This window comes from Anomaloglossus baeobatrachus, chromosome 4 (assembly GCF_048569485.1).
Source record: "Anomaloglossus baeobatrachus isolate aAnoBae1 chromosome 4, aAnoBae1.hap1, whole genome shotgun sequence".
NCBI classification, from domain to species: domain Eukaryota; kingdom Metazoa; phylum Chordata; class Amphibia; order Anura; family Aromobatidae; genus Anomaloglossus; species Anomaloglossus baeobatrachus.
Window position 1 is genome coordinate 348359990 of NC_134356.1, and position 13821 is coordinate 348373810.

Genomic DNA, 13821 nt, shown 5'->3' on the forward strand with positions numbered 1-13821 from the left:
GATCAAGGCATATTCATGTGTTTGAATATCCCAATCGAAGTTCAAACCTAAAAGGTTATTCCCATCTCCAAGTTCCAATCCCATTTTGTAGTAGATGTGGTGATGATATTATTATTATTATTATTATTATTATTATTAACAACAACAACAATAGCAAATCCCTTCAATTAGAAATGTGGTATGGTTCACCTAATACAGTCATGTCTCTTACCTCATGTGCAGGGCATTGTAGCTTATGTATCCAAGGTTACAATCACGAGCCACTAACTGAATAACTGTCACTATATGAGTGGACGTAACCAAGGATACCTATGCTGCCATGCCCTGCACATGAAGTAACTAACATGGCTATATCAGGGCAACTATACTACATTTCTACAGTGCTGGCCAAAAGTATTGGCACCCCTGCAATTCTGTCAGATAATACTCAGTTTCTTCTTGAAAATGATTGCAATCACAAATTCTTTGGTATTATTATCTTCATTTATTTTGCTTGCAATGAAAAAACACAAAAGAGAATGAAACAAAAATGAAATCATTGATCATTTCACACAAAACTCCCAAAATGGGCCAGACAAAAGTATTGGCACCCTTAGCCTAAGGCTGGGGCCACACGGGGACTACTGCGATCCCCTTGCATGACACTCGGCTCGTGCTGGCAGTACAGCAGAGCCGAGTGTCATGCGTGTGTCCTTGCAACTGAGGTCCGTTCGTGCGAGCAGACCTCAGCTGCAGGGGGCGGGGTGGCTCTCAGGAGGGGAGGGAGGGATTTATCTCCCTCTCTCTTGCGTAGCCGGCTATTGCCATTCTCGCACTGCACTGGCAGTACACCGGTGTACCGCGAGTGCAGTGCGATTTTTCTCTCGCCCCATTCACTTGAATGGGTGCGAGAGAAAGAGTCTCAGATTACAATCGCAGCATGCTGCGATTGTTTTCTCAGTCCGATTAGGGCTGAGAAAATAATCGCTCATGTGTGCTGACACACAGGCTAGAATTGGTCCGAGGGGAATGACGATGTTTTATCGCACTCCACTCGCACTGTTTTTCTCGCCGTGTGGCTTAGGCCTAATACTTGGTTGCACAACCTTTATCCAAAATAACTGCGAACAACCGCTTCCGGTAACTATCAATGAGTTTCTTACAATGCTCTGCTGGAATTTTACACCATTCTTCTTTGGCAAACTGCTCCAGGTTCCTGAGATTTGAGGGGTGCCTTCTCCAAACTGCCATTTTGAGATCTCTCCACAGGTGTTCTATGGGATTCAGGTCTGGACTCATTGCTGGCCACTTCAGTCGTTTCCAGTGCTTTCTATCAAACCATTTTCTAGTGCTTTTTGAAGTGTGTTTTGGGTCATTGTTCTGCTGGAAGACCCATGACCTCTGAGGTAGACCCAGCTTTCTCACACTGGGCCCTACATTATGCTGCAAAATTTGTTGGTAGTCTTCAGACTTCATAATGCCATGCACACGGTCAAGCTGTCCAGTGCCAGAGGCAGCAAAGAAACCCCAAAACATCAATTTTCCTGTAAACTCTATGTTGATGGCTTTTCCCAAAAAGCTCTAATTTTGTCTCATCTGACCAGAGAACATTCTTCCAAAAAGTTTTAGGCTTTCTCAGGTAAGTTTTGGCAAACTCCAGCCTGGCTTTTTTTATGTCTCGGGGTAAGAAGTGGGGTCTTCCTGGGTATCCTACCATACAGTCCCTTTTCATTCAGACTCCAACGGATAGTACAGGTTGACACTGTTGTACCCTCGGACTGCAGGGCAGCTTGAACTTGTTTGGAGGTTAGTCGAGGTTCTTTACCCACCATCCGCACAATCTTGCGTTGAAATCTCTCGTCAATTTTTCTTTTCCTTCCACATCTAGGGAGGTTAGCCACAGTGCCATGGGCTTTAAACTTCTTAATGACACTGCGCACCGTAGACACAGGAACTTTCAGGTCTTTGGAGATGGGCTTGTAGCCTTGAGATTGCTCATGCTTCCTCACAATTTGGATTCTCAAGTCCTCAGACAGTTTTTTGGTCTTCTTTCTTTTCTCCATGCTCAATGTGGTACACACAAGGACACAGGATAGAGGTTTAGTCAACTTTAATCCATGTCAACTGGCTGCAAGTGTGATTTAGTTATTGCCAACACCTGTTAGGTGCCACAGGTAAGTTACAGGTTCTGTTAATTGCACAAATTAGAGAACCATCACATGATTTTTCAAACAGTGCCAATACTTTTGTCCACCCCCTTTTTTAGGTTTGGTGTGGAATTATATCCAATTTGGCTTTATGACAATTTTTTTCATTGAAGACAAATAAATGAAGATTGAAGAATTTGTGTTTCAATCATTTTCAAGAATAAACTGATTATTATCTGACAGAATTGCAGGGGTACCAATACTTTTGGCCAGCACTGTAATTGGAGGTATTTGCTAATATTATTATTACATCTACTACATATTGGGATAGGATCTTGGAAATGGGAATAACCCGTTAAATCCAAATGAGAATCAAGAAGACTTGAAAATTGCTGTTCACAGATGCTCACAATCCAATCTCACTGAGCTACAGCTATTCAGAAATTTGTAAACAAATAAAAACAAATTTGTGTTGTCGCCATTTCCGAGATGCATACTGTTCTCATTTTTTGGGATCTGGGGCTCTGTGATGGCTTATATTTTCTACCCTGACCTGGCATTTTTACTGATAGATATGATATTTTGATTGCCTCCTACTGAATTTCATTGCGATGTTGCGGCAGCAAAAAAAGTAGCTCTGGTGTTCTTAATTTATTATCGATAAGCCGTTTACCGATAGGATTAATTTATATTATATATAGATAGATTTGACATTTCTGAAAGCAGCAATACCAAATGTGTATTTTTTTTATTTAATTGTTTTATTTTCAATGGGGTGCAAAAAAGGAGGGAGAGATTTGAACTTGTGTTTTTTTTCTTTTAACTTCTTTTTTCGTATTTACTAGTCTTTCTAGGGCAGACCTGGGCAAGGTGCGGCCCGCAGGCCGGATGCGGCCCGCCTACTGCCTGTGACAGGCCCGCTCATCTTCAGCCGGTGCAGTGAAGCCGGGCTGCTGCATGCCGGGCAGGGAGCGATCCTCCAGCTCAGTCAGTGCAGGCAGCGGAACGCAGGAATCTCTCCTCTGTTCCCTGCCGGCACTTTCTCTGTAACACATGCGTGCGCCCTGATGACATCAGTACTGCGCGGCGTGTGTCATTTAAAAAGTTCCGCCCGGCCGGCAGGAGAAGAAGCGGCACAGCAGGGACCTTCACTGTGAGAAACAGCCGCGAGGCCTCTAGGAGAACTGCATCAGCGCATCCAGGACACGTACAGGAGAAGCAGATCGTGGGGGGCCCGCACAGAGCTGCCTGAGGGGGAGAGGTGAGCGGTGACTATAGCTGAGGAGGGGACAATAAGGAGGGGGAGGTGAGTGGTGACTATAGCTGAGGAGGGGACAATGAAGAGAGGACGGTGAGTGGTGACTAAAGTTGAGGAGGGGACAATAAGGAGGAGGAGGTGAGTGGTGACTAAAGCTGAAGAGGGGACAATGAGGAGGGGGAGGTGAGTGGTGACTAATAAGCTGAGGGGGGGAACTGGTGACTAATACTGGGGGTGTAGTGATGCAGTATATTACAGGTGTAGTATATAGTGGTGTAGTGATATATATTTCAGGTGTAGTATATAGGAGTGTAGAGGTGCAGTATATTACAGGTGTAGTATATAGGGGTGTAGAGGTGTAGTTTATTACAGGTGTAGTATATAGGAGTGTAGAGGTGCAGTATATTACAGGTATAGTATATAGAGGTGTAGTATATTACAGGTATAGTATACAGGAGTGTAGAGGTATAGTATACAGGAGTGTAGAGGTACAGTATATTACAAGTGTAGTATATAGGGGTGTAGTGATGTAGTTTATTACAGGTGTAGTATATAGGGGTGTAGTATATTACAGGTGTAGTATATGGAGGTGTAGTGATGTAGTTTATTACAGGTGTAGCATATGGGGGTGTAGTGATGTAGTTTATTACAGGTGTAGTATATGGATAAGGTGTAGTAATGTAGTATATTGGGTAGAACTGAGTTACTTATATTAGTCCGGCACTCTAAAACCATCCCAATTTCTCATGCGGCCCCATGGGAAAATTAATTGCCCACCCCTGTTCTAGGGGCTTAAAGCTGTGATTGTCTGATCTCATCATCAGCACTGCTCTGTATAGTTGAAATCATGATCTACGAATGCCAGCCCGTAGTTCACAGGAGGATTGTACTGACAGACACGGGTCATCAGCTGACCCCCCTAGCCCATCATGACAACCCATCCACACCCCGCAATGACATCACAGGTGCGCCGATTGTAGTGGAGAATGCCGTGCTCTCCGCTGTTGCGAGTTACATCCCACCGTCATAGATTGACAGCAGGATTTGTCTTATTAATAGCCACGAGTGGATTTCCGATCCACTCGAGACTGTTAGAGGCACATAACGGGTGATCAAAGGAAGGGATACTTCTGATGTAAATATACGTCATATATCATGAAGGGGGTACTATGTCCATATTTCGTGTTTTTAGTTCATTTTTTGAAACAATAAATTAATAAAATTAATTGATTAAACTTTTGATACTTTTGATTTTTTTTTAGCACTTGAATATTATTTTTTCAGATTTCTACATCTTGGTAGGTATACCCTGATAATTTAAAATTAATTCTGATCATATTATTTTCTGCCATTTCCTTCTTTTGGTAGGGTTACACCCCAAAGACTTGAAGCAGTAATTCCAGAGAAAGATGGTCCTACAAAGTATTGAATGGGGGGGCTGAATACAAATGCATATCACAATATTTATATTTTTCATATGTTTAGAAAACCACACATTTCCTTTACATTTCACAAATACTTGCTACTTAATGTTGATATCACCTGACATCCCAATGAAATACATTAAGTTTGTGAATATGACGTGACAAAATGTAGAAGAGCTCATGGAGTATGAAAACTTTTTCAAGGAACTGCACATGTACATTAAAATACAGCATCTCAACAAAAAAAGTATCCAGTATATTTGTATAATACATTTGCATATTTGTGAATGAGGGAATATCTGCATGTAGCTTAACAGTGGGTCCCCAAAGTCAATGTTACTGGTGGGCCCTTGGCACCCCAGTCTGACACTACCAGTAGATATACTTCTAGTATTCACAAATACACATGTTCACATACTTGCCTTTTATATGGGACAGACACAGATATTGGTAAATTGTTGCTTCGCTCCAGTTCGTGAAGTTTCTTCTTATCCCTTGAAGAAAATTCCTTGGGGGGAAGCAATAAGAACTCCTCCTCACTTTGAACAGTGGCTTCAATGTAGCGTCCAATTACAAAATCTTGGAAACAAAATAATGCCAGTTCTTTGCAGCGGCCTGGGTTTCTGGGACAAATAAATATGATATTTCTATATCTGGAGAATAGTTATTTGTAAATGGTTTAAAAATACAAGGCACAATTATCAGTAATCGTAATATGCCTGGATCATTGGGAATAAAGAACAGGCGAATGGCCTCTTACCGCTTATATGTAGATGGAAAACGTGTTAACACAAACCATTGTTCATCATGCACTATTCTGAAATTATTGGAAACAACTGACAGGTCATTAACAGCCCAAAGGAAACAAGAAGGCAGCTAAATATAGGGTGGAGGTGCTAAACAATATTGGATAAATTAATGGTCATTTCCATACATGCATGCTTGGCTACATTAAGGAGTTTGGGTCATGCGCAGTATGAAGCCGGGTGTACGCGTCCTGGCTTCAAACTGAAGTAGTGCGCATGACCCAAACTCCGGGTTCATGCACACTGAGCCGAAATCCAGCGATGGCGGTGGAGAGGTGAGTGAGATCATCCTGTGACGCTGCACATTTATTAGCATGTTAGAACACCCACAGGGGCATACTAACTTGCTAATGGGGGCGACTAACGCCCAGGGGACTAGTGCCCTCGCTCATTAGCATATAGTAAAAGATCTTTAGAAATACTTTTTGTAAAGATCTCTTTATCTATGCTAGTGTATACGGGGACGGTTAGGCAGGGATTAGCAATATGCACCCAGAACTGCTCGTGGTACTGGGTGCATATTGTACCCGACAGGTTCACTTTAAAGAGGGGCGGAAAAGCGGTTAGGCATATGCAACGTGAATGATCTATTACAGATCGCTCAGTGTGCTTCATATGTAAGCAGGCTACTAAATGACCAGAGATAGGTAAATGTTGATTGATTGGAGATCAGTCCGTGCACGGTTTACAAAAGGCAGATTGACGGTAACAATGTATACTGAATGCTACATCGCTCTGTGCGCAGACTGCCATGGTTCTCAGCAATGTGCATCCAGTTGGGAGGTCAGCAGCCTGTTTGTACATCAAGACAATTGTGAAATGTTATTAACAGTGCTCATTCATGATTATAAGTGTAAATGCAGCCTAAGGCCATCAGCGCGATATACTGACAACTATCTAACGTGTGTGGTCATTTGAGTTCCTGTAATGCAGTGATGAAATAGGGGTTTTTTGTTTTATAAAAGAAGTCTGATGTAAATGCTACATATCCTAAAATGCAAATCCAGATGCTAAGATGGCAAAAATGCTGCTGTAAGATTCATGTATCACCGTGAAATGTAGCTGATAAGTCCGGCTGGTATTTGCAATATTACTCAGCTATTCATGCAGCCAAGGTGGGAGATTAACTATCATAAATAAGCCAGAATTCGGTCAAGATTTGAGAAAAAAATAGCCTACAAAACAATATTTTATAAAAAAGAGTGTGCCTTGTAATGCCTTATCACCTTCTCGTAATATTGTTTTACAAATTAGCAGCATCATATAGTAATCTTAGCCAACATCTTGTAGTAATGTCCCCATACTGCAGTAATATCCCCCATCCGTGTGCCCTGTAGTATCGTGCTCATCCGTGTGCCCTGTAGTATCGTGCTCATCCTTGTGCCCTGTAGTATCGTGCTCATCCTTGTGCCCTGTAGTATCGTGCTCATCCTTGTGCCCTGTAGTATCGTGCTCATCCTTGTGCCCTGTAGTATCGTGCTCATCCTTGTGCCCTGTAGTATCGTGCTCATCCTTGTGCCCTGTAGTATCGTGCTCATCCTTGTGCCCTGTAGTATCGTGCTCATCCTTGTGCCCTGTAGTATCGTGCTCATCCTTGTGCCCTGTAGTATCGTGCTCATCCTTGTGCCCTGTAGTATCGTGCTCATCCTTGTGCCCTGTAGTATCGTGCTCATCCTTGTGCACTGTTGTATTGTGCCCATTCTTTAGTAATACACAAAAAAAATTCTCCTCACCTTTCCTCCGTTCCCTCTTATTAGACTGTGTGCCCATGATCAGTGTTTGCAGCATTTTGGATGCAGCGTGTTTCAGCTGCGCCCAAAACGTTTTGATGTGCAGTACAAGCACAATGGATGGATTTCTACAAATCCCCTGCCCACTGTGCGTGTACAGCCTGCAGCAAACACTGACTGCGGTGCGGCTTTCAGAGGCCGCAGCAGGTCAATTGATAGCTGCGGAGTCGCATGCACCCTCCTTAGGTAGAACAGAAGAGAGAGACTGCATCGCATTAAACCCTGATCTCTGGCACGAGCAGCTGCGGTCTCCTGCAGAGGAGACTTGCGGCCCCTCAGGTCAGGACCTGCCACATCCAAGACACAGTGGGTCCTGATCATGGGCACATATCTTACCTGCTTTTAGTGGCTCTATGCCAGGTGTCGGCAGGACTTTACTACAGTTGAATCATTTTCTGTGACGCGCAGAAGAGCTGTCTGCACTATACCAATGGCTGGTGCCCGCCAATCAGATGCAAGGAGGTAACGTCATACAGTGACGATTGGCGGGCGGGCGGCAGCCATTGGTATAGTGTAGACAGCTCCTCTGTGCGGCACCGCAAATTATTCAACTGTAGTAAAGTCCTGCTGGCGCCAACCCCAAAGATAGGGCCGCGATCGTCAAGGGGTCTGCGGGGAGCAACAAGCAGCCTCAGGGGCCGCATGCGGCCCGTGAGCCATGTGTTTGAGACCTCTGATTTCTGGTCAATCAGACACATCAGCTGCCTACTCTGTATACAGTGGCAGTGCACCATCTTTTCTTTCATTCAAGGTAGACATCTAAACTCAGGATATACAGTAAGTATCGCAATAAATAATGTTAAACGTTTACTCTGGCGAAAACACATTATCACATATCCTACTTATTAAAATCAGTGGTTAGCCAACTGTTGGGACTTGCTTTAATAGGCAGATCAGGGAACTTTTATCCTCATTGGGATGGAACCACAGCACATATGCTCGACCGCCACTTCATTCTCTATGGGGTTGCCGGAAAAAGCCTAGACCAGTGCATCCCCATAGGGAACGAATCGAGAGGGTGCCACACTGCGGTTCTTTGTTAACATGTATAAAAGTGTCCTGCTCTTCTGATTGATGAGGTTCCAGTGGTCAGACTCCCCAATCAATACATTACCACCTATCACTTTCTCACAGAACACCTTTAATAACAGGCCAAAATTGGCCATAAATTATTGTATATATCGGGGTAAGACGCAAGAACTTTTCACTGCAGATGTTAAGTACCTTGCTTCACACGTGACTGTGATGAAGATCTTCTCTCCAGGATGGATCAACAGTGCCTCATGAATGTCAGCCTTTGAAGACTCACATGCTTCCATTTTGCTTACATCCAAGTCTCCTAATCCATGAACAGTAGGGAAGTTTCCTGGTCTCAATTGCCCATTAAATGCTGTCACGTGGCTGTCTACCATGGGTAGGGTATGCACAGGACTCATTAATGCATCATTTGAAGAATTTAGTGTGCTTGCTTCAAAAGGAGGAGCAAAACCAGTCATGTATTTCAAATGGTAACCTGAAGTTTTATAGGGTGTATGACACAGCCCGGTATTCACCCAATTGGCAGTCATTACCAAGGGCAAAACATTAGATCTAACAGTTTCATTTAGGTTACAAGTGGCTGCATCACACATGGATGATGAAGGTGACTGTAATGTAGGTGAGGAGACACTACTCAAATCTGATTCAGGAGCAGACATTTCAAACTTGAATTTATTCTCCTTTTCCAGACCGGCTACTTTACAAGAGACCAATGAATGAACATCATTTCCTTTGTTCCTGAAAAAAATATATATTTTAAGAGATCAATTCTAAATGTCAACTCTTATGATCATCAACTAAGTGTATAGAGGCAGAAAAATCAAAGGAACATGTAAGATTTTATGTGACCTATAGAAGTTGGCACCTCTTATTCAAAAGGAGCAATGATGCGCTTAAGGAGGTCCTAGACCTCTATAGGGAGGGGTCTAGTACAAGCAGGACAACTGGAGTGATACAGTAATTCTCAATGCATCTTATCAGAGCAACTTACTACCTACATTATTTTTTTTAACTTACAGATTCATCTAAACGCGCTTATTTTACAATGTACTTACTCTATTGAAATGTTCAAAGATTTACTCTGTCCTTGCTTGATCACGCCAAAATGAGTCATCCTGGAAACCTCCAAGCCTCCTTTATTCATCATCAAAACTGCAGAATGTGGACTGTTGGAATCCTCATTATCGGATGACATTCTGCAACATAAAAAAGCCAATAAATATAAGCAATTGTTAAGCTACACAATGCAACAATCTTATTCAACCGTGTGAGGAAATAGGGATATATTCTGATCTATTAAGCCATATTCCTATAGCCGCCATTTTGTCAAGGTACGACCATGGTTTCTCGTTGTGTGTGACTGGGCCTTGAGGCCTAAGGAGGCTTCAATCAGTATGCTAATTAACTTGAGGAAATTGTCTGTAAAGGTACTGTCACACATAACGAGATCGCTGCTGAGTCACGGTTTCTGTGACGCAGTAGCGATCCAGTTAGCGATCTCGTTATGTGTGACATCTACCAGCGATCAGGCCCCTGCTGTGAGATCTCTAGTCGTTGCAGAATGGTCCAGGCCATTTTCTTCAAAGGCGATGTCCTGCTGGGCAGGACACATCGCTGTGTTTGACACTGTGTGACAGGGTCACAGTGACTGCTGAGATCGTTATACAGGTCGCTACTGCGACCTGTATTGTTCCTGCATCGCTGGTAAGATCTGACTGTGTGACATCTCACCAGCGACCTCCCAGCGACTTACCAGTGATCCCTATCAGGTCGTATCGTTTTTGGGATCGCTGGTAAGTCGTTGTGTGTGACTGGGCCTTTAGCCAGCAAATGTAAAACTCAAAGTGTCAAAATCCAATTAGGATAGCTCTTGAACCAGCACACCCCCTGCGGAGTGAATTGCCCTACACAGGATGTGGGAGGGGAGCTCCAGGATTATAACCTAACTTCAAACGTCTCTGGCAGACGATTCGGAACCGTCAGAAGAGTTTCGATATTGGGGGGTACATCGCCCCCACATACAAGACAGGCATATTTTCATATTCCTGAGGGCCAGACGCACGTAACACATATTTCGGCAAAACTGTATGATGTGCGTAGCCCTCCATAATTAATAACTGGCCACAGGAAGCCCGCAGGAGTCTCATATTTCCTATCAAAACGGAGATCAATTCACAACGACAAAATGGAGGGTCATATCGTCCGTGTGAGTAGCTCAGGGGCCGAGTTATGCTGGGAAATATAACGTTAGATCATTCTCAGCCAGCAGCAGGGGGAGGGAATTCCCAGCCAGGATGATGTCACGAGAGGAGGCCGTATGAGCCCAAGACAGAACAGATAAAAGTAGGTGCAGGGATCTGCGCATTGTATTTCTTCTGGGGGTCACGTGCTTCATTCATGTAGTGGAGGATACCTGAAATGTAACTGGCTCCACACAGTACCCCCCTGCATGGACCAAACCCTCAACCCTAAGGTTACTGATACATCTGTATGCCTGCTTGTGATCCATAACATCCCACGTCTGTGAGCTCGGCGTAATGGTTATCGTAATCGATTGGTGGCAGCAAGTTTATACCAAGGATCATTGGGGGGGAAACCAGTGAGATCTGGGCAGGTTTAGATATATTCCGCTCTCAGGAGTCGGGGGAATATATACCTTACTCTCACCGGGAACCCTTCAATCATCGGCATAGTAGAATAGCGGCCTACTGGCTTATTGTCAGGCAATTCCATAATTGGCCTGACTATAAGAGGAGCGCTAGAGAGCGAGTCACATGCTTGCTCGGTCTGTCTGGTGGAAAGGGGGGGCTGTTCCTTCCTCTTCCTCCCCCCCTTTTCGTGACAAACAGCCTCTTGTGGACTCTACTCCATCAGTGCGGGTTCTGATTACCAGATTGTAGCCAGGTATGTATTTTATTCTGGAACACTATGGCTCTTCAGAGAAAACATTTTGTAGAGCTGCCCGGGGAATGTAAGAGGAGATGAACCCGATGCGATTCTGGGTTAGATTCTTCCTAGCTTCTGCAGCTGACTGACAGGTCTCTACCATGTGTTTAAATTATTTAATTTCAATGCAGCACAGATGATAAAGCTGCCTCCACCCACACCAGCCTATGTAAAATGTCTATAGACAGTGAGCTGCTAATCAGAGCAGAGGGCATATCTGACTACCAGGTATGAGGCAATGTAGTCAGAGCAATGATAAGGTCCTTGTTCAAAAATAAACATTGCAACAACAGAGACACAGCTCTGAAATCTGTGACTTAACTCCTACAGCATGCTATTTTCAGATTACATATCAAAAACCCTCTGACAGAATCCCTTACAAACAGACTTAAAAACAGACAAACTCTGCTACAATGGGGATGCTGTGGAAGACAATTCTATGTCACTATGGAAATACTGAGCACGTCAAGGAGACACAAGGTAATTATACTACATCAGCAAGGTCTCTCCCAGGCAAAAATTTTAAAGCAAACTGGGATTTTAAGATGTGGTGTTCAAGCTCTTTTGAAGAAGCACTAAGAAATGGGCAATGTTGAGGAACTGTGGTCTGCCAAAGAAATTCAGTGCAGCTGAGTAACAGCACATACTGTACTTCCCTTTGGAATTAAGGGAGAGTCCAGCTCACCAAGGACTGACCTGCTGGTTGCAATCAGGGATCATGCGCAAGGAATGAGGCTCGGTAACCATCCAATTGAAAATAGAAAGAGAAGTTTCCAGCGCCAGGAATAGATTAAAAATCCTTTTTTATTGAAAATAGGGTAATAAAAATCCAGCAGATACCATAATAGATGTCAGAAAGATGGCAGAACAACGCGTTTCGACGCTTCAGGTCTTAGTCATGTTCTGACTTAGAGTGTAACCGTCTCCCTTAAATCGGATCCCTGGTCCACTAATTAGTTCCACATGTGTGGTTTCACTAGAGGCAACTCCTCAACTAGTAATTACGAGGGATCCAAAACAAATGGAGATACACAGTAGCAAATTCACATATATGAGTATACATGATATAATATGGTATAATGCAAGTGTGCACAAATACAAAAAATATATACAGAAAAAACATATATACACATAAAATAACAACATATTAAAAACATTTGTATAGACCGATTTCCCTTGTTGTTTAATGTAACTATGAATATAGTATATAGTAATCCAACAAGACACTCTGCGTATAGCAATATAGATATAATTAAATACCTCAAGAGATATATGATCTCTAATAAGATGACAATCTGACAAATAACTTTCCACATATATATAACATATGCCTTCCCTTCAATAATATACCAAATGCAATAGTGGATGGATATTATGTACTAATCTAACATTCCATTCATATTAAGGTAAGCAATATTCCAATAGCAATTTTTTGGTTGCAAGCATATGGTAGAAAAAAAAAACAAAACAAAAAAACATCTTTTCATGAGACAACTATGAACTTCTTGGACATCACTTTATGCTCTGAGAATAAGAATAGAGTTATTATCAAACCATACCGTAAATCTACTGCTACTAATTCTATCCTTACAGCAGACTCATGCCATCACTCACGGACCAAATATAATATTCCTGTAGGAGAACTAATTAGAATGAAACGAAATTGTTCCCAACCTAGTGACTATTTTAAGGAAGAGACTTTGACTTGTGACAGACTTGCAGACAGAGGGTACCCTGACTGGGTTCTTAATAGAGCCAAATCTATAGTGGCACAAATAAATAGATCAGATTTATTGGGAAAAATTCCAAGGAAAGGAAAATACAAGAATAAATTGGAACAAAGCAATAATATTGTTTTTTCGACTAATTATAGTAAACAATTTGATTCAATCACAAAAATAGTGAATAAATATTTACCTATACTTGGTGAGGACCCAATTTTAAAACAAGTAACTAAAAATAATATTAGATGTGTTGCTAAACGAGCTCCTACCCTTGGTACCATTCTCTCTCCAAGTCTTTTTTTGAGTGAACCTGACCATAGAGAGAAACCCTCTTGGATTACCCTGAAAGGTTTTTATAAATGTGGTGCGAATAAATGTAAAGCGTGCGGTTTTGCACAGAAAGGAAAAACCTTTCAGTCTACCTCAAATCAAAAAACTTTCCACATAAACTCCCTAATCAATTGTAACACGACCTTTGTTATATATGTAATAACATGTAAAACCTGTAACATTCAATATACAGGCTGCACGACGGGCCCTTTGAAAGTAAGAATTAGAAGACATCTTTCAGACGTTTTTAAACAGAACGCAATTGCTATATCAGCAGTTTCAAAACACTTTGCCTTGGTGCACCAGGGTGATGTTAGCGGCTTTCAATTCAAGGGTGTAGAACAGATACCCAGACCGATCAGAGGTGGAGATCATAAAA

General features: G+C 42.5%; 1 protein-coding gene across 1 annotated transcript in view; it reads right to left on the reverse strand.

The window, feature by feature from the left end:
* MOV10L1 (Mov10 like RNA helicase 1) overlaps positions 1–13821 on the reverse strand; it is a 371844-nt gene that overhangs the window by 189602 nt on the left and 168421 nt on the right. The window contains exons 6-8 of the mRNA XM_075345097.1: positions 9498–9638; positions 8629–9180; positions 5231–5431 (exon numbers count right to left, since the gene is read on the reverse strand). Coding sequence (XP_075201212.1) covers positions 5231–5431; positions 8629–9180; positions 9498–9638 — 894 coding nt within the window. The remainder of the gene's footprint in view (positions 1–5230; positions 5432–8628; positions 9181–9497; positions 9639–13821) is intronic.